Here is a 21,926-nt window from a genome sequence, read left to right as displayed (position 1 = left end):
TGAAAAGTAGCATTCTGCCTCTGATGTAGTCATGGGAACTCTCAAAAGAATTTTGATCAGTTTCTTAATTTCACTAAGAACATCATCTAGATTATTTTCGAAGATAAATTTCAGTAGCTCAATTAATTTGCAGTATTCATGGATATCAGACTTACAATAGAATACTTTTAGTTCAGTTTCAAGCTTTTCTTTGCCAATCATTGGATATGCTTCAGTGGTCAGTACTATTTCTTGTGTAGAATGTTCACTCCTAAAACTAAGCATTTCTTGGTAAACAATTTAGCAGCTGCTAAGTGTTTAGTGGAAGAATATCTGTGCATTATATCAATACATAGTATAAAGTCACATAGTTCCTTAGCTTCTGCCATCAGTGTCTTTGAAAAATTCTTACAGTACGTAGAGTTTCTTAATTCTAAAATAGCATTTTTGAAAACTTTAAACACACTAATTTCTCTGAATTGCATTTAGTTGTATATTATTTCAACATGAGGTATCTGATAAAAAATCTCTAACCAAAGCTTGAAATTATCATCATTTAGATATTTTAAAATTCCTATTGCTTTTACAATGGTTTGATCTGCATTTGATGTTGACTGAATTTCAGTAAAGCAATTTTTTAAAAGTTGCAAATTTTCATGAACTCTGTTTATGGTCCGTATGATGAAGTTCCACCTTGTGGAGGAATACCACACGCGCAGAGTAAAAAGAAATCACGTTTTCAGCAACATGCCAGAATTTCAGCATTGCAAGAGTGACAGTGCTCTTCTTTACCCAGCATGCGTGCTGCTTTCTGTGTGCACATGCGCAGAATAGCCAAACACCACATCTCTGGAACTGTGAAATGCGCAGTTCCAAACAAAGACTTTTGTAACATTTTCACAAAGTGGGGGATGGCTACTGACATTTAGCTTAAGGATTATATATTGTAAAAGTATAAAGAAAGAATTAAAGACCAAAGGGCACACTATATTAAATATTAAAAATAATAATTAGTGGAAATAGGGGGTGCTGCAGTTCCATAGTGCTTATTACGAGTCGCCACTGTAGAAAACTCTGATAAAAGTTGAAATGTTTAAGGAGGTATATGATACAAAAGTATCTCTATTAAAGCAAATTTTAAGTCTGTCACAACAAATAAAACATATTATATTAGAATTTAAGAATTTTGCTTTTATGAATGTTAGTTTAAATGCTACATAAGGGAATATATTTGGATTATATATTGAATTATATTTGTCTGTGTACTCTCAAAATTCAAGCTTTTTTAATCAGTAAATGTTATTTCATAAAAGCCAAAATCAGTCATTCTCTTTTAAAGGGGTAAAAAATACATTAAATGTAGAGCTTGATGCCTTTTAAGAGACTGTATAGTTTTTGTTTAACAAGTGCAACAATTATGTGCTTCTTATAAAAAAATTCCATTCTATTTGTTAGAATGGAAGAAATTGTTTCTTTAATTAATTCTAGAAAAAGAAAACTAAATATTAAATTTTGCCATTTATGGAGTTGAAATTGAATTTATTTTTTTAAATTATGTCTTAAAATTTATGTCATGTTTTGTTGAAAATCCTTTCTATAAAATTATAGAAATTAAAGTTTTGCCTAAAATTTTAAAATTTAAACTGGCTGTTTTCTTTTCACTCTCTCACTTCCTTGATAATGATCTAAAAGTATGACATCTAACCCAATGACCCTAAGACAATTTTTAACGTACATATGAATTTTATGCTGCTAAGAAAAATTTTACATTAAATCTATTTCAGGTATAAAATAAATATTTTCTGCTTTTGATATATCTAATAAGAATAACACATTAATTAGAATATAGCAACTTTTGATGGAAGAAATTAATTGCTAGACTTATTTCTAAACATTTCACTATTTTTAATTTTGATATTGTGCAATATCAATAAGTTTTAGTACTTGCATAGTATCTCTTCAACTGTGAAAAAGTTGGCTACCATTGAATCATGAAAGTAGTGAAAAAAACCTGCCAAACTTGCAGTAGTCATTCCTATGGAATTCTGAAGGAACTGATGCTGGTTTATTTAATAAATAATCAGTATTTGACCCACTGTGTAAGAATGCTTTCATTGATTTCTACTATTTTGTTAGGCCTTCCAGTTTTACCAGAAAGTCTGTTTAGATTTCTGTGAGTACAAATTTCCCGCAGGTAATTGTTTCAATCTTTTGCAGTTTTGTAGGCCATATTCAGCTGATCATATTGTGTTACACATGCATATATATATATATATATATATATATATATCTTTACGAGGCGTATTTGGAAACTAAGTACCGTTTTGAAAAAAAAAAAAAAATAGTAAAACAATTTTTTCGAATCCAATTTTATTTTTACATGAAAATACATGTCTTAAACTATTTTTCAGCATAGTTTCCGCCAATGATCAAACACTTGTCATAGCGGGTGACCAGTTTTTGTATACCATCGTCAAAGAAACTTCTTGCCAGTTTCGATAACCACGACTCCACAGCATTTTTCGTGTCATCGTCAGATCCAAAGCGCTTGCCACCAAGCTCGCGCTTCATGTGCAGGAACAAGTGATAGTCGAACGGCACCAAGTCCGGGCTGTACGGTGGGTGATCGAACTGCTCCCAATGAAACTGTCGAATTAACGATTGAGTGACACCAGCAGTATGGGGCCGAGCATTGTCATGGAGCAACATATTTCCTTTACTGAGCATTCCTCTTCGTTTGTTTTGAATGGCACGCCTTAGTTTTGTTAAAGGTCTCACAATATTGTGCCATATTAACGGTTTCACCTCTGGGAAGAAATTCAGTAAGCAAAACACGTTTCCTATCCCAGAAGACAGTGCATATGATTTTTTGTGATGACATTGTCACATTGAACTTTTGTTTTTTCGGAGAATGAGTGTGTCTCCACTCCATCGATTGTTGTTTCGATTCTGGTGTGAAATGACACAACCAAGTTTCATCACTGTCACAATTTGGTTTAAAAAGTTTTCTCCCTCATCACTGTACCGCGGGAGAAATGTCAGGGCACTACCAAGTCGCTTTGTTTTGTGAACATCAGTGAGCATTTTTGGAACCCATCGGGAACACAGTTTGCGATAATTCAAGCGATCAGACATAATTTCGAACAAAACAGTACGTGAAATTTGTGGAAATGCCTCTGAAAGAGTTGTCATTGTGAAGCGTCTGTTCTCATTGCTTCATCAACTTTCCTTACCAAATCATCAGTGACAACAGTAGGCCGACCACTCCAAGCCTAGGCGTGGACATTTGTTCGACCTGCATTAAACATTCTTACCCACTTTCTCACCATTCCATCACTTATCGCGTATTCACCGTAAGTTTCTGTCACTTGACGATAAATTTCAGCCGATTTAACATTCCTCGCGTTCAAAAATTTAATCATGGCACGAATCTCACAGTTAGCGGGAGAACTAATTGTCTTAAACATTTTGAATGTGCACAGCAAACTGAAAACACAACATAGAGCAACCAAAATGACGACAATTGAAAGTCAGTGAACAAGAAAGACTAGTGCGCATGCGCGGGATGCCTACCACAGCCCTGCGACGGCGCTAGAATGAAACGGTACTTAGTTTCCGAATACGCTTATATATACATGCTTTTTTTAGGGGGGGGGAAGATTAGGATCCCATAATTTTGAAAATAATCCACTGCTTGCCATTTTACAGAAAGCAGGTTCCTAATTTTAAACATTTCTTTCAAAATGCAAGAAAAATTGCGGCAAAGATAGTTAATTTATGCCCTGTTCATAAAAATGGCTTATTGAATACAGAAATGGCTATGAAATGCTTAATGAAATGAAAGTGCAGGTGCTATGAATATGTTGTTACATGACACTTATCCATAATTTATACAAAATCATACTGTTTGGGAACAATTTAGAGGTCAATAGGATAACACATAAGTACCAAAGCTGTTCTTCAAAAGTTTCAAAATCACTGAAGAGAATGATTTGGTAGATGGCTGATGTGCAATGCCGAGTTTTTGCAATGCTCGGTGTTTCTTAAGCAAAAACATGCCAATGTGTACATGGGAAAAACAGTGCAAAAAAATATAAGTTTTCACAAAAAAATGTGCTTTTTTTTAATGTAACATATAATTTTAATTTAATAATTAAAATTTGTATTTTAAATTGCTAAATTGTGTTTTACAATAAATATAAATAGTTTTTTAATCTTTTTAAAAATTGCAAGCTTGCTGTAGTAAATAACTTTTGCTTTTTCATCTGCAAAATATAGCCAAACTGTGCCAAGATGGTTACACTACTATGTAACTACCTATTTTAATTAATTTTCTCTTATTGTTGTATATGAATTGCTTCATTTTTTAACTTCATGCTTCATTATGAGTTTCTTTTTTTATACAAATGCATTTAACTGTAGCATTATTCGTTTTATCGGTTTCAATTTTATGCTTTTTTTTTTTCGAGAATAGCATAATACCTTATAAATATTAACTGTAAATAAAAAATTAATGATTAGTTTTACTTGTTTTCAAACTTTTAGAAAATCTTGAGCAATGTTTACCACATAGAGATGTCTGTTTATTTGCCTTAAATCTTTAAATTTATTCTGTTAGTAAAGAAAAAAACCCACAAGTACTTTTCAGACTGAGAACTTTTAAAATTATCTGCAGTTATGTGTCTTGAAACAATAATTCTTATTTTGAGGAAAAGATGATGTAGTAAAATAAAGAACAAATTATTACTCTTTGCTTATTTTTGCAGAAAATTAAAAAAAAAATTGTATTATTTATATTTATTACATATATATTTCATTTATTTGACTTCCTTCTTTTGAGTTATTTAGAGGAAACATATCTTTCATGATTGCATGTTACTTTTTTTATCTTGTTATTCTTTTAAAACTTCTTTCAAAATAAACACATTAAAATTAAGTATATTTTTATCATTAAAAATGTCTGTAATCTAAACTACTGATTTCAAACTGGCAGCCAACAGGCCACATGTGGCCCTTGAAGCAGTTTTATGCAGCCCACCCATACAATTTAGTTATGTATATATTTTAGTACAGTGCTTATAGATTTTGATGTCACATAAATTCATTGGGCAGTCAAATTGGCACAGCATTTATTAAGGAAAGCACTTGCAAATATTTTAGCATTCATTACATTCCAATTGAGTTTGAAATTTGCACTGACACTCAACCTTGTGTACATATGTAACACATCTACCATAGAAATACTCTGATAAACTTGCAAAAGAAGCTAAAGGAAAAAAAGAAACATTAATTATTGTATCTCAGGAAATGACAGTTTAAAGTATTAAAACATTAGAAACATATGTATTGTGTTTATGTGCAGTATTAATAGTGAATGGAAATGAAATAGAATGGATTAATTTACGATGTCAGTTAAATGAAAAAAATTCTGGATTCTATATACTTGTATGCCAGGCTGCATGACTAGACTAAGATGCTTACATGCCAGGCTGTATGATTAGACTAAAGTGTGACGGGACATCAGTACAATCAATAAATTTATTCGACAGCTGAAAGTTGATAAAATTTTTATATTATGGTGTGTCTGTTTTTTCATCCTCATTGAGTTTGTACTTTTTCCTTCAGTCACTAGTTGGTTGAAAATTAACAAGTCTAACAGAAGGGCCGGATTGACTGATGAGCACTTACAATCTGGAAGACTGTTTCCAGTAATATTTTTCGAAGGCTACGAATGTTATCAAACTCGAATGCCATCAGGTGCTGAGCTGTAGTAAAAAATAGAGAAATGTATAATTATTTGTATGCACTGGTATTTATTTTTTCTGCATGTGCAAATAAAAAAATTGATACATAAAGAGAATAAGTTTTCAGTATTTATTCTCAAATTTTTTTCCAGTGTGGAAGTTTTCTTTGAAAATTTGGTAATTTTTTTTTCTTTGTAAATTTGGTAATTTCATTTTTAGTAATTTTAAACAATTTTAAGTTTATGTTAAAAATAAGTTATATAATGGTTAATTCAAAATATTAGAATTATTTGAAGTAAATGTAAATCCAAAAGTTTAATATTTAGTTGCTAGTACATTTGAATTATGAAATGTAACAAAATTTGACATTAAGTTAAAATTTAGTTAGTTATTTGAAATTTTGAGAAAAAAATCTAGCCCTAGATGCTTTCAGATCACGAATGAGGCCCACCAGCTGCTCTCAGGTCGTGCATGCAGCCTCTGTGCAGTTTGAGTTTAAGACCATTGGTCCAAGCCATCATAAATACATCCCATTTCTGGCCAGCTCAAGCCATGATTTCTTTTCCCATATATTAATTTCACCTTTTTAATAATGATATATTTTCTAAAAAAAGATCTTGAAGATTTAAATGTAGTACAGAACTTCTAATATATTTGAAATATTTTTGGATCTGAAGTACTAATAAATTAGCTATGTGAAATGAATTGTTTTAAAAATATGTTGCAGTTAGAGGTTATGAAGCTACATCAGCCGAGATGCGTCATCATATGCTTGATGCTAACTTTGAACAAGAGACTATTAGAGACCTGGCCCAAAAAAAGCAGGTTTGTTACATTCAATAATCAGAAACAATAATATCATTTCAGCAGTAATCAGAAATATTAATAATAGCAAGCACATGGTAATGCAATAAAAACTTGGGAAATGCAAAATGCTGTATTCATAAAAATTCTCATCTAGTCGAGTGCATAAAAATTGAATTGCTTGGTAGAAAAGCAAAATAAATAATAAAAAAAAGAAATTTCTATTCTAAAAATTATGCCCAATAAAAACAGTCACTTTATTTGTTATCAAAAGCCTGATTTTTAAAATGATTAAGATTAATCTCTTTTTTTTAAAAATTATTAAGATATAAAATATATACATTTATAAATATAAAAGGCAACATAATCCCATTGACCATGAAAGCTGACATAGACTTCATCAAACTTGTATCAAACATACCAGCAAAAGTTTGAGCAAATTACTGAGTATTTAGTTAGATAATCGATAGATAAAGATATAGCATATAAAATCTTAAATTGCTTATCCTGATTTTTCACATTTCATCACCATTGTTTATCTTTTCAAAGTCACATAATCTTGCCCATTAATGCAAATTTTCTTAATGCAAGGGATGAAAATATTTTTCAGGATCCAGAATGTATTCCACTGGTTGCTACTGTGTGAAAGGCAGGTCTCAAATTTTAATTATTTTTTCAAAATATGAAAGACAGATAAATATAAAATAAAAATTGTACAAAAACCGACTTACTGAAAATTAATTGGGTTTACATAAAAGCATTGCAAAGATCTTATGATTGTTAGCAATGCTCTGCTTATCCATTATTGGCACTAGGTCACACCATCTGGTGACAGATTTTCTTTGTTGAAAATGGTTTGACAGGAAAGATCAAAGATGAGGAATATCTTGTTTCCAAGGATGAATCCTTGGAATAATACAATGAATAGTGCAACAGTGTGTGTGTGTGTGTGTGTGTGAGGGTGACACACACATTGTTTCAGAAGATAATGCCATGGACATAATCTTCTGAAAGAAGGCCAAATAATTATATTCACGTTTTAAATGTTATAAGTGGGATTCTGAATAGTAGTTCTATATGTGCTTTTTGATATCTTTACAAATATGTCATTAGCATAATTTTTCATTAAAAAATGCTAAAATATTCTGGTTAGTTGAATGCTAGATAGTTGAGCTTTCACTGTAAATGAAAATTTGCACCACTGCCTTCTGGTTATCCTCATTCTTAGTTTTAACATTCAGTAGTGCTGTATTTTGTTTTATGTATATATGTAATAATAGGCAGTCCATGCTTGTATATAAAACACACATGATTGGATATCTAATCTGTTTCACTAAATTTATTTTAGTATTTAAAAAATTTACTCTTTAAAATAAATTTTGGAAGCCATAGCTGAAGAACATCTATTTTTTGACTACTTTTAAAAATGTAAATATTGACCATCTAGATTGTGCTCCCTCTCCCTTTTAAAATTTCTTGCTTCTTATTGAAATGCTTTTTTTTTTATTTATTATGAACAGAGAAGTACATACGGGCAATGAAGATAGCCAAGCAAATGTTTTTTACTGGTTCACAAAACGGCAACTTTTTGTGGGAGTTTAGTAATAAAAAAGTACTTTTCCATAATATTAACTGGTATTAATCGTAACTAAAAAACTAAATATATTTTGAGAAATCAGGTTTGTCAAAACATGTCCAGCCAACCTAAAATTAGTATCATTTATATCTTATTTGTATATTTTCTGATTATCCACACCCCCAAAGAAAAGTTGCAAATGGAAATTTGCAAACGACTTTGGAAAGCATTTGCAAATTTCTTGGCAACTTGGAAAACAAACATTTGTTTGGGTATCTTTATGCGTATTTCAGTGATGCATCCAGTATAGCCTATTTTTTAATTCTTGTATAATAGAAGACATAGACTTCTCAGAGGTATTTGAACCAATCAGTAGTTGTGTTTGGTGTTAAACCCAGCTCATTGGCATATATTCCTTTGTCCAACACTAAATAAAGCAAACAGGTGTTGCAAGTGAGATAGTCTATTTTCAAACCAGTTTTTGATCTGCATTCTAATACATAGCTTGCATTTTTCGCATTACATTTTATAAAGTTTGGTCATTTAAAAGGTACAGCTTCATAGAATGCAAATTATTGCATTCTTTATTATTGAACAAAATGGTGTATTTCTGAAAATATGACACTTTCTTTTCGTCAGCTGGCAGACTCCATAGTCCTATTATGATTCATTATGACAAAAACAAATACACCCTATGCAAAAATAAATACTAATAAAAAATAACCATTGAATTTCAAATATTGTATGCATATCTGGGGTGTCGCATAAGTAATTTTTGGCAATTGCCTCATGATTTTTGAATGAGGGGTTTGATAATCAGAAAATAGCTTTGTTTCTTATAATTTTTTCCCTCTTGAGATTTTATAATTAGCATTTATATTAATACTTATCATAAATATAAACTATTCAAATTGTTTCTTAGTTATTAATTCTTTGATTTCAGGCATTGCTTTTGGAATTGAGAAATTATGAAGAAAATGCTAGAATTGGAAGTGGTAATTTAAAAACAGCAGGACGAGCAAGCCAACATCATGATGAGTATGGCATAATTCCGGTATATTATTTATTTAATTTAGCTAAAATTTGTATTTTAAAGAAATGACTTAAATACTGATGAAGCTTTTTTCAATAAGGATTAGAATTTTTTTTTTAAATATTATAATTTACTGCCTATTGTTTAATTTTATTTCTTTAATTTATAATTGGCATAAACTATAGTTAAAAAAATGAAATTGCTGAGAAACTTTCATTTTAACTCTCAATTTAAATTTTTGATGTAATTATAAATTCTGTTCATATTAAATTCTTTTAATTCTAAATTTAATAAATTCTTTTTAAGCCTGCAATATTATTTGTCTTTATATTAAACTTTTGTTGTTCTAAATTTAATAAATTCTTTTTAAGGCTACAACACAGTTAAAAACAGGACTTACCATTAACCTTGGATCTGAAAAAATTGGGGTAAGTTGTTTATGAAATGCAGAAAAGCGTTTATATTGAAAATTTACACTTATGTTGAAAAATATTTTTTAGCAAAATTTACTTTTAGTATTTAAGTATTTTATTAGGGGCTTCAAGGCCATTTTTTAGAATAGAAACTTATCAGTATTTTGTAATATATAAAAACAGCTTTTATTGATTAATAATTACACTTATTAAAATGTGTAAAATATTTATAGATGGTTAAAAATGTTTTAACATGAACTTTAAAATACTATTTTCTGTTATTTAACAAATATTTCTCCATTTATATGCATAATCACTAAAAACTATTAAATTATTTTGAAAGAATTGCCAGCATTTATAGTTTTCATAAACATTTTAGTGTGACTGCTGAAAAGATGCATTTTGATAACAATACTATTAGATTTTCAGAATTGCATTTTAAATTGTTGTTGAAAATTTTTTGTCTTTGTGTTCAATTTTTCTTTAAATTTTAATTGAAGTAAAAAATGTTCACTAACATTTTGTTTTTAATACCAAAGCCTCATATTGAAGTTTCATTGGAGACTACAAATAATACTATTATACGGGCAGTCCTTATCTTTGCTGAGGGAATATTCGATGGAGAATCTCATGTTATGTAAGTAGCATTTTCTAACATAATTCAGTATTTCACAGGATATTTTGTATGATACACTTTTTGAGTAATGTACAAACTCTATATTTCTGTAATTAAGCCAAGAGAGGATTTTTTTCTACAAAAATTAACCCAAAATTCAAAACCCATGTATGAGCCCCCCCCCCCAAAAAAAAAAAAAAAAAAAAGTTAATGTTCAACAAGTTGTCATGAGGAGGAAAATTTTGCAAAGCAGATAAAATAAATTGTCTGAAGCTAGCATCTTTATACCATTCATTTGTTGTGTTTTGTTCATTTGTTTGTTATCTGCGGTATTTGTGGTAGTCTTATTTTCTGTGTGCTATTTTATTTATTTATTTGCCTGGAAGGGCTATTAATTTCTTTTTGGCATTTTGCATTGATTGACTGTAAACAGTGAATCACTTTTTAAATTGTTGCCACCAAGTATTAGAGCCCTGTAATATCAAATTTGTAAGCTTTTTTTTTTTTTTTTTTTTTTTTTTTTTTAAGATAAGAAGAAAAATTGTTATAAGGCAAATTTCAAAATGCAGGTGATCAGGTTTCTAACAATAAAATGTTCTCAACAATATGGCTGGTCAGCATTTCTCTGTAAATGAGAAACCAGTTTGAAAGGGGGAAAAGCTGACTGCAAATTTGACCTACATCTGTTCTTCTGTTTTGGGTGATGTGGCGCGACAAACTAGCATTACAAATAATTCTGAAAATAAAACAACTGATTTTTCATTAAGTGAATCACTTTTTATTTAAATTTAATTTTTCATAAATTTAAGAAATAAAAAATGACGATGTTTAGCGATTTATCACTTCCACCTGGCTAATGGAAAAGTATCTACATGTTTTGCAAGATTAATGGATCCATATATAAGCTGACTTCTGTAATTTAGCTTTATAAAAATTTTCAAAAATTTTTGGCTTATACACAAAAAGATAAGATATATATTAATTTAAATGTACTTATTTATGTAAACAAAAATATCCAATATTTTGAAAATTTCTCACCTAAGAAGAACCAGTTTGATAATTACAAAATGTGTAAACACCATAAAAACAATAAACATTTTTAAACATATGAATAAAAATTAAAATATATGATAACATGGGAAAATTTTAAATGTAAGAACAAAACAAAAAGGAATATTTACAATGAAACTGCAGAAGTGTGAAACATCAATACCACACAGCAATATAACAAACATTTAATTAACAACAGTTACAACTTCACTTTCAGTTATTACTCTCACTAATGGATTGGCATTCAGATAATGATGCATAGGTAAACTTTAAATCTTTAGATTGTTTTTTTTCCATGCTAATTACTGATTTATTTTAATTTAGTTATACACATTGCTTTTTATTTGTATTTTTTAATCACTTTTAAAAAACATTCTGGAGCTGTGTAGGGGTGTATTCATTAGTTCATTTACTGTTAATTTATTAAAAAATTTCTAATATTTTTGTAAGTGAATTAGTGAGGTTACATATGTAGCTATGAAAATTATACACCCTTTTTGAAGAAATATTTGAGGGATTTCATTCGCCATTATTTTCATATGGTTTCTTCCTTTTTATTTTTAAAATGAAGAGAATTTGTCAATTTTTGATTTGCTGCTGTATGGTATTTTTGTTTACTTTAGATATTCCATTTTTCTCATGTTTTTTATATTAATTTTTTCTTAATTTTGTCATGCATTTTACTTCTTATTTTCATGTTTTTTATATTTTCACTATTTTTAGTTTTATGTTTATACATTTTTTATTATTTGTCAAACTTGCTGTGGTTGAGGATTATTTAATATATTTTTAGTTTAAATAAACAAAGTTAAATCTTTATTTGTGCCTTTAGTTCAAAAAGATGCATAAGCATATGAATCAATAAAATTTACTAAGATTTTAGTGTTGCTGGAAACACTAATGTAGACTGACATTACAAAAAATGCCTGAAGATGAAGTGATTGAGGAAAACAATGAATTGCAAAATACAGAAGTGAAACAACAAGTAAAAAAAGAACTCTTTGTTGTTAATAAGAATTGTCTGTTATGTGCTATCTCACTGGAGACAATACAAGACATATGGTCAACCACTGGCAGTTCTGTTTCTGATTATATAGCTTGAACCTTATCTAATTTAAGAAATTTGAACAAAGCAATTACTGATGCCAATATAAAGTTAAATGCTACATACTCCTTCCCTATGTGATTAATAGAAAAGGAGAACAGGAAGTAAGAAATGCAAATGCTTTGATGAAAATACTGATGAAACAGAAATAGGAATTTATTGCTATGAGTAGCTATAATGTGCTATCTAATCAACTAAAAAAGAGCCCAAAAGGTTCATATATATGTTACTAGCAGCACTAAAATCTCAAGTAATATCATTCATTCGAATTCCTAGGCAGATTTTAACCTAAATTTAAGTTTGTTTCTGCAATGAGGCTTTTAGCACAGTCATTTTTTTCAGTGTTTTCATTTTCCTGTATTCTTCTTTTTTCCTTTGTTTCTTCTATACCTTCCTTTTTTTTCTTCTCCTTATCTTTCTTCATTTTCTCTTCCTTCTTCTCCATTACTCTTTTTATCCTCCTATCTTTCAATACTTCCTTATCCTTCCTTCCTTTTTCTTCTGTCTCTTCTTTTTCTTATCCTCCTCCTCCTGATTAATAATTGATTTAAAAGTATGTATATACAGTATTAAAAATTGTAATATATAATTCACACTCTTTGAATACAAAAGAAGTAAAAAGAAACAAGATATTAAATAATTATTTTGAAACACTTTACAGCCATCCCAAAGAAAATCAACTATTTTCGTCAATACATATTCCTTTATGGCCTCCTAAAGATCTGCCAATAGATTTACACATCAAAGCTATGATTGGCTACAAAGGAAGGTAAGAATATTATATCTTTCATCTGTTATTTCTAAAATCAGTACCCAGAGTTCTTCATATTGCAAATACTTACTAATTTTTTAATATTTAAATAGTCTACTAAATCAGATTTCAAATGTGAAAAAGGATTTGGATAAATTTTATGAAAATGAATTATTTTTACATTCCTGATAAATAAAAATATAAATAATAAAATCATGAAGCAATTATAAAGCAACACTGAAATACGTTTGTCATAGTTTTTTAAAAATGTTTTAATATTTATAATTGAATAAATGTTAGTATCATTTTTGAAAATAGATCTTTTTCAAAGAATGTTCATGCATGTTGGATGTTAACTTAGTAAATTTGTTTTTTTAATATGTAATAATAATCAGTTTATACTGACTTATTTTTTAGTATATAATGTATCTTTTAAAATGTTTGCATTGGCTTGATTCTTAATCCTAAACCAGTTTTGTAATTCTTTGTTGCACGAAGTAATAACTGCTATCTATAAAACTACTGTTTTTAAAAATCTCTAAGAAAAGGAATACTAATAAAATTTATTACAATTAGGCATAAACTAAACTAACACATTTATTTTTCGTTAGTTAAATATTTATTCTTCATCCATTCTCAAATGCAGAAATTTTTTTAAATGGAAAAGTCTTAGAGAAAATATATGAATGATTAGGGATTAATATGTAGCATGTCTTTCAAAATAATAAGTTGTAAAGATGATTTCTCTCTGATAGTCTGGTACTGTATGCTGATGTTGAATACTCTGATGTTTACTCTTATCCTATTGTTTGCTCTGCAAAAACACACAAACTTAATCTGAGGCCAGTTACCTAGATTTATGTTTGAAAAATACTATGTATTTCCAAATATATGCTAATTCTTGTATAGCCAAAGAGATAAGATTTTGCTATACAAATACATCCAAAATTTAAAATCACCCTATAAATTCAGCTATATTACATTATATTCACCATAGCCCTTACCCTGCCTTTATTTTCACAACAGTTTGTTGTAGGCATATACCTCCAATTACAAAATGTATCAAATAATGCAAATATTCATTGTGCAGTATTTTAAAATCTTTAATAATCAATTTTATAAAAATTATGAAATCTAATTTTTATAATTTCTCATGGTCTCTGTTGGATGATTAGGAAGATAATTACACTTGTAGGAAAATTAGAAAGATTTTATGTTTAGAAAAAATTTATACTTATTATAAAAAATAATATGCAAAAGCAGTGACTCTCATGTTTGCATTTTTACATCACTAGATGAATACATACAGAAAACGATTTTTTATTTAGATTAACTGATTAGCAATTCTATGCAAATTGTTTTGAAACGTGTTGATCGATATATATATATATATGTATATTTTTCCCCAAGATAATCGTCTACACAGAATCTTACAGAGTTAATGTTCTAAAAGTTGTGCCAGGCTTCAATATTAACACATAGCCAACTCATAACATTATTTTCATGAATTAAAAATTTTAAATATTTTTTCCCACTGAATGTGAGATAATGCTTCTAAAGTAATAAAACTTCATGAGAATGTTAATAACATATTTTTAGCTCATGAAAACTTATTAATTATTTGCATAAAAAGTGTTTTCAGCATACCAATATTAACAAAATTTTAAATTAAGGAATGTTATAGGTTAGTAAATAATAATAAAGGCCACAGAATAGCATTTAAGGTAGGAGGGAATCAACCTCTAAGTAATTTATTTATTAATCAGCCCCATAAGGCAAGTTAAAAATGTCGCATATCTCAGATTTTGAAAGTAAATATCTTAGTCAATTTTTCTTATTGGAGTCAAACTTTTAGTGTTTTATTTTTCATAATCACTTTTGGCATTTATTTCTTCCAATTTTTAAGCATTGTATATCATTTAGGGCTTTTGCAATAGCAAGGCTAATGTTACTTTCATTCTCAACTATGGTAACCAACCTCTAGCAACTACAAGATTCCCTCCTCAGTTGTACGAATAAACTACAGCTTTTCATCTGTGTTATACAGCTTTTCATTTTTGCTGTACCTGCATGAAAAAGGACTGTATATTCTGCTGATTTAAACTAAAAGTTATCACTTTTGCTAAGCATTTCTGTGGGAAGAACTGAAAGTATTGTATGAGGTGGATGAAAGTAGTGTTTATGGTAAAGTGAAGTATGATGGCATTAACTTGGTCTTGTATTTAATTTTCAGAAATTAAATACAGATTTACAGAAAATACAGAGAGAGATTTCAAAACTTCTTGAAAATTCTCAGTGTGATGCCAGTATGATATTAAGAATCTGACTAATGTAGATCACACTTAAATAAAATAATAGTATTTTAAAACTTATCTAACCAATAAGTGATAAAGTTATTTGTAAATTCTTTTGAGCTCACATGTAAACCAAGTCTCAAACTTCAGCAGTAAAAAAAAAATTCACTGAAAATTCTTGACTTATGTGTGGAAATATGCAAACATGAGCTGTCATAACTTACATTTTTTTTAACTTTGAGCAAAATGAATATTCTTCATAAAGAAAAGAATGATACTTTAATTCTTATGGAATCTTATTCCAATTTAATGAATCAGGGTATAATGATTTTGTTGATTTACTGAATTTTTCCATTTTCCAAAATAAACATTAAGGGAAAAAATCTGAAGTTACTTAATATTCTATCTTGTATAAATTATTTATCAAAATTTTAAATTATTTAATAAATTTATGAATTTAACCCTCTCAACATTATGTACGTAAAATTCCATACAGAAGGGTACCCTTCTTATTCATTACACATGAAAATTTCTGCCTGCTTTTATTGTATCCGATTTCAAGTTGGATGTATATTGGAAAAAAAAGAATCAAGTTACAAAGTGAGAGAGTCGTTTTTTGATTATGATGAAGAAAATGCTATTTATTCAGGACAATTCATGGAACTTCAAAATTTCAAGGCTAAACCCATAAAACTTGGAGGATTAAAAGAATTTTTCCTGAAAGCATGCTAGTTCAGTAAACAGATGAGATTTGTCTGAGATTCAGGCAAGGAATTTACATCAAACGCTATCAGTAACTATTTTTGAAATGCAATTTTTTTTTTTTTTTTTTTTTTTTTTATACAACTTTTTTTAAGTCAAACTGAATGTGCTTTCATTGTTACCTTAGAGAACTGGGAACAGGGCACTGTAGAAAATTGGAATGAGATTTCCCAGACCTACCAATTTTCAGATTATATGCAAGGGCAGATTTATGAAGGTGCACATATCACATTTACAAAGGACCTTGCATTTCAACTGTATTCACGGGTCACTTATTAAATTTTACAAATAAAACATATACTATGTCTTAAAGATGAAGGGCCACCAAAATTTCAGATGAGGTGGACCCTCACTTCATAAATCCATCAATGATTATATGTCAATCATTATTCAGTTTGTATCAAGAGGTAACTAATCTTTCGGAATAGTGTATGATAATGAAATAAGCATTGTATCCAGTATCCATAGTGATAAGAAGCACAAGAAATCATGTTCATGGGTGCTGCTTCAAATCAAGAGAATGCAAAGTAATTTCTAATTAAATGTGAGATAGAGAATAAAGTTCTTTTTGATTTTGAGAAAAACTAATAACAAATATTTTTAACAAATGCAGACTTAAACATAAGACTTTTTTACTTTCATGTTAAAGGAGCTATTGTGCTTTGTTATCAAAATTGGCAAATTTAGCCTTCAGTCTATGATATGCAAATTTCAAATGTCACTAAAGGCTTATACAGTGGTCATTTTAACAAAGATGCACTCAGATTTCTCTGAGGAATACTTGCAATTTAATGGGTAAATTAAATTTTCAAAAATTCTGCTGTTATGTTGCTGTTTCAAATCTTTTTAATATGGAATCAGATTCCATATCAGTACTACAGATTTTATGGTAGCCAGGAGGAAAAGGGCAATGCTTCTTATTGGCTAAGGCCTTAGGTTATAGGGCTTACTATGATTCTATTCCAATTTTAGGGAGAACCTCTCAGTAAGTAGAATCCAAGGATTTTTTATCTCTTTTATCCCAACCACCAACTTCTTGAGGAGACTTTCAGCTCAACTGTAGTGTATCATATCATCATTTATAAACAGCCATGCCTTCTCCAAGTTTCAAACCTGGACCCATCTATATGGTAGCTGATACCATTAACAAACTATAATAATCAGGGTAGTTTGTTATTATAATTTATGTATGAAACATGTTCTAAACACTTTACTGAGATTTTCATGGGGCAAATACATAATTCATGTATTTTATTGTTTCATAAGAATAAATTGAATTTAATTAAATAAATTTAAATACAAATTTAATTAAATATTCATTGTGCCATTGCTGCAAGGAATGAAATTTAAATTTAAACAAATTTTAATTTTAATTTTAACTAACACGTATAAATGTAAAAAAGCAAATTTAAAGCCAAAATTTAAAAAAGGAAAGCCAAAATATTAAAAAAAAAATTTTTTTTAAATGTGCAAATATATAAAAGATTTAATTCTCGAACTAATCTACAATATCATTTAAATTCAGAAGCATAAGCAAATCAAGTGCAAAAACAATCCATGAAAATAAATTCACTAATTTAGGAAATTAAAATTAATCCAAACAGTTTTTTTAAAAATGCATAAGTGAATGACTGTTGAGTAGGCAGGAGACAGACTTATCAAGGGGAAATTGCCTCCAAACCTAACTCTCCAATCATTCAATTCATGTTTCGTCATTCATGCAGACAAGGGTAAAAGTCAAAACCAAAAGTAAAAAATGAAGAATGTCCAAAAAGAAATACCAATAAAGTGGTACCCTTAGAAATTAGCATTTAAGAATTAAAGTTCTAAAAGAAAAATACTAATGAAGTATTTTCCTTTTAGAACACTAATAAAAATTTTAAAAAATACTAATAAAATTTTTTTAAAAAATTTAATTTTTTTAAAATTTTAATATTAATGTTTTCAAAAAATTTTTAACAACAAAGATAGCAGCTTGACACTCAACTTTACCTACATAAGCGCCATCTATATAGTTAATTTGAAGAACACACTTACTTCTCTTTAAAAACACTTTTGCAGACCCCAACACTCATATAGTAGGTAAGTTAGAATTAAAACTTACTATTTACTTGCTTTAAGTACCTTTTAAAATTTTTTATGTAGTATTTAAGTATTTTCTAAATATGAAATTATATTTTTAAATATATATTTGTTTTTTAAAAATTGTAAATTAGTTCTTTTTGTTTCTTATTGGTTTATATGGATTATGTCTAGTTCTTTCTTAGTTTCTTTTTATTGATATGCATATTCGTGTCCAGGAGGTTTCTGTAGACAAGGGTTTCTAAAATACATTGGTTTCTAGATTATTTTTTTATAAAAAATTAATATTTTTTTTAATTTAATTTTTTAAAAAAAGTTTAATTTAATACTTGACTTTACTTGCTTGTTTCTCAAAAGACTTCATTAGTATTTTCCTTTTAGAACTTGAATTCTTAAATGCTAATTTCTAAGGGTACCACTTTATTGGTATTTCTGTTTGGACATTCTTCACTTTTTACTTTTGGTTTTGACTTTTACCTTTGCCTGCATGAATGACGAAACACGAATTGAATGATTGGAGTGTTAGGTTTGGAGGCAACTTCCCCTTGATAAGTCTGTCTCCTGCTTACTCAACAGTCATTCACTTATGCATTTAAAAAAAAATTGTTTGGTTTAATTTTAATTTGCTAAATTAGTGAATTTATTTTCATGGATTGGTTTTGCATTTGATTTGCTTATGCTTCTGAATTTAAATGATATTGTAGATTAGTTTGAGAATTAAATCTTTTATATGTTTGCACATTAAAAAAAATTTTTTTTAAAATTATTTTGGCTTTCTTTTTTTAAATTTTTTACTTTTTTACTTTTATACGTGTTTGTTAAAATTTAAATTTAAATTTGTTTAAATTCATGTATTTTATTATGTAGATGTATATGCCAATGTATTTCATGTCTTGAAATTTAGTACATTATCTCAATTTGAAGAATTTTATTATTGGTTGTAAGTTTTTTATTAAATATGGGATATGACTATATTTGTGTATACCTATTTGTTGTGTTGTATTTATTTTCATAAAAAATTATTGTTGTTTAATTAATCAAGCTTTAATAAATTTGATTTTTCTATTCTGTTTATAGTGTACACTTTCATGTATTTGAATTAACAAGACAGTTACCCAGGTTTTCAATGTATGCCCTTATGTCAGAACATACGGATGAAGAACCTGAGAGTTATGTGAAATTCTTCCTCAATGACAGAATTCAGCGGGTTAGTTACACTTATAAATATAAATAATTATCAATTATTTGTGATTATGTTTAATTGTTCGGAATCAAAACTCTCACGTAGGAGGTAAAATAGATAAATTATTTCTTAATGAAATGATCGAAAACATAAAATTGTCTTTTTATGTAAAACTGCTAAAATAATAGGCCTTTCTGAAGGAAACTAGCTCACATCTCAAAATTTTTGTGTTTTAAATATTACACAAAATATATGGAAGATGTCGATCATTATTTAAATATTAATATTAAAAAATATTTTTAATGCTAAACATTGATAAATATAAAATGAAACAGAGTATAAATTATTCAAGACAGTCCTAAGAGTCCATTTTGATAAATGTTTTTCCTTGATAAGCCATTTAAATATTTAACATATAATTTTTTTTTTTTTTTTTTTTTTTTTTTTTTTCCTGATGGAAATAGTACTTTTTCAGTCTCTTTTCAAATTAAAGATGAAGTTAATTTATTGAGGTAAAACATATAAAGAACATCTGCCTAAGGGTGGGATGCCTTTATGAGAACTCCCTAAGAAAAACTGTCTGGTATTCATGTTACACAGGGGGAAATCTATCAAAACCCATTATGCAGCCAAAAAGTGTCCCTGAAGGAATATAAATGCTTAAAGTTATTAATATGTGAAGTTTATAATATAATAAGTATATGTGTTCAAAAATTTTTGAACTATTGAAAATTTCAATTTTTAATATTTCTAAAAGCATTAGAATTGAATTTGGTGATATTTTTCTCTTTAATTGAGTAAAGAGCAAAATGATGTTTAAATTTTAGCCTCTTAGAAAGAAACACTAATCTATTTTTGGTATTGGAGACAAGTTAGCTGTCATTAAAATTATCCTTCTTACAATAGCTGAATTTTAAACTGCTGTCAATTGCATATTTTTTTTAATATATCGTAAAGAATGAAATAGGCAGAACTCTTATTAAGTGCTATGTGCATATGGAATTAAATTTTGTAGAATAGGCTTTCAGCCTCTATTTACCATTTTGTAAATAAGATGAGGAATTATGTCAAACTATTCTCTTCAGTTTTTTAACTACTTAATTCCCAAGAAGCATCTAGAAAGCATGAGATATAGGATTATTATTTAATTTTAGCTGCCAAAATTCACATATGTAGTATCTGTAAGTGCGACACAACCACCAGAGTGCCTCACCGATGCGCCAGCAGCGAGGTGAAAGAGGAGTATGACAGAGACTTTCTTCTGCTATCCCACGCGAAGGTAGTGAGATGTCTGTCTACACCTGAAGGTGTAGAATAAGGAACTGTAGTTTTCCACGCGAAGGTGGTAAATTGACTGCATAATACATCAGCAAGTGTGAGTAGGCACCAATCGGTTATGTGATAAGACTGGCAAAAGCTATACAGAATCCTGTTTGTATCAAATGGCACTTATATTTAATCTAATTTGTACTTTTTCTGATTATCTTTATTAAATGTTCTGTGGTGTGGAAAACAACGTTAGAATTGTTATTTAGCATCTTCAACTCCCCCACTACAAAAAATGTGGGGGCTCTGACTGCGATATTTGGATACTTGATATTTGAATACTTCATACTTGGATACTTCAGAGAAGGTACTGTGAAAACTTTTCTTTATTTCTTTCTTGAAGATAGTGATACTTTTATTTCATTTTTAAAATGAGTTTCTTAAATAATTTAAAGAAAAGTGATTTAATAGTAATTGCGGAACAAATTGGATAGACTGTTCCAGGAAATGCTAAAAAAGCTGACATTAGAAAAATTATCGAAAATTCTGATATTTTCAAAACGAATGTTAAATTTGTTCGTGGCATTGTCAAATCGATCGCAGAGGATCGGATGCCTAAAACAAGTAATGAACACTATCTGTTAGAGATCGAACGCCTTAAATTTACTCAAATTGAGAAGCAGATTGAGTTCGAAAGTTTAAAATCGCAATCATTATCGAGTGATAGAGGAAACGCGCAGACTAGTGTCGAAGATATTATTAAAAGCATCAAAACACTAACTATAACTGTACCCCAGAAACCGGAAGCTATGCATTTGTTTTTTCAGTTACTTGAGAAAGCTTTTACTACCAAAAGCGTACCAATGGAGTTAAAATCAGAAATGTTGATTAATTTATTAGGTGATAAATGTAATAATGTTTTAATGTATGTTTCTGAACAAGAAATCGCGGATTATGATAAAGTAAAAACTCTAATCTTGAAAGAATTTCAGCCGACACCGCGTGAATGTTTGACCAATTTTTAAAATGCTCAGAGACATTCATCTGAATCGCATGTTCAGTTCGCGTCTTGACTCAGTGCAACTTTCAATTATTATTGCAAGTTAAGAGAGGTAGATGACTTTAAGAAATTGTGTGATCTTATTGTATCTGATAAGTTGTATGAAACTCTGAATTCTAAAACAAAGGAACATATTAGTGTTCAGGAGGGCCAAATTTGGTTCCAACCAAATCAGTTGGGAAGAGAATGGGCTTTATTTTATTCATCC

The 21,926-nt window shown here is 28.8% G+C and overlaps 1 protein-coding gene across 2 annotated transcripts in view; it reads left to right on the top strand.

Moving 5' to 3' along the window:
* The window catches only part of LOC118187727 (BBSome complex member BBS2-like), a 58,019-nt gene that overhangs the window by 19,920 nt on the left and 16,173 nt on the right, over window positions 1-21,926 (top strand). For both annotated transcript variants that reach the window (XM_035358002.2, XM_035358001.2), the window contains exons 8-13: window positions 6,451-6,548; window positions 9,047-9,157; window positions 9,508-9,564; window positions 10,089-10,186; window positions 12,982-13,089; window positions 19,287-19,416. In XM_035358002.2, the coding sequence (XP_035213893.1) occupies window positions 6,451-6,548; window positions 9,047-9,157; window positions 9,508-9,564; window positions 10,089-10,186; window positions 12,982-13,089; window positions 19,287-19,416 (602 nt within the window). The remainder of the gene's footprint in view (window positions 1-6,450; window positions 6,549-9,046; window positions 9,158-9,507; window positions 9,565-10,088; window positions 10,187-12,981; window positions 13,090-19,286; window positions 19,417-21,926) is intronic.

Source organism: Stegodyphus dumicola, chromosome 9, assembly GCF_044657685.1.
Source record: "Stegodyphus dumicola isolate Sdum_Otavi_A_Nest chromosome 9, ASM4465768v1".
NCBI lineage: Eukaryota > Metazoa > Arthropoda > Arachnida > Araneae > Eresidae > Stegodyphus > Stegodyphus dumicola.
This window is presented reverse-complemented; position numbering and strand designations above follow the sequence as displayed.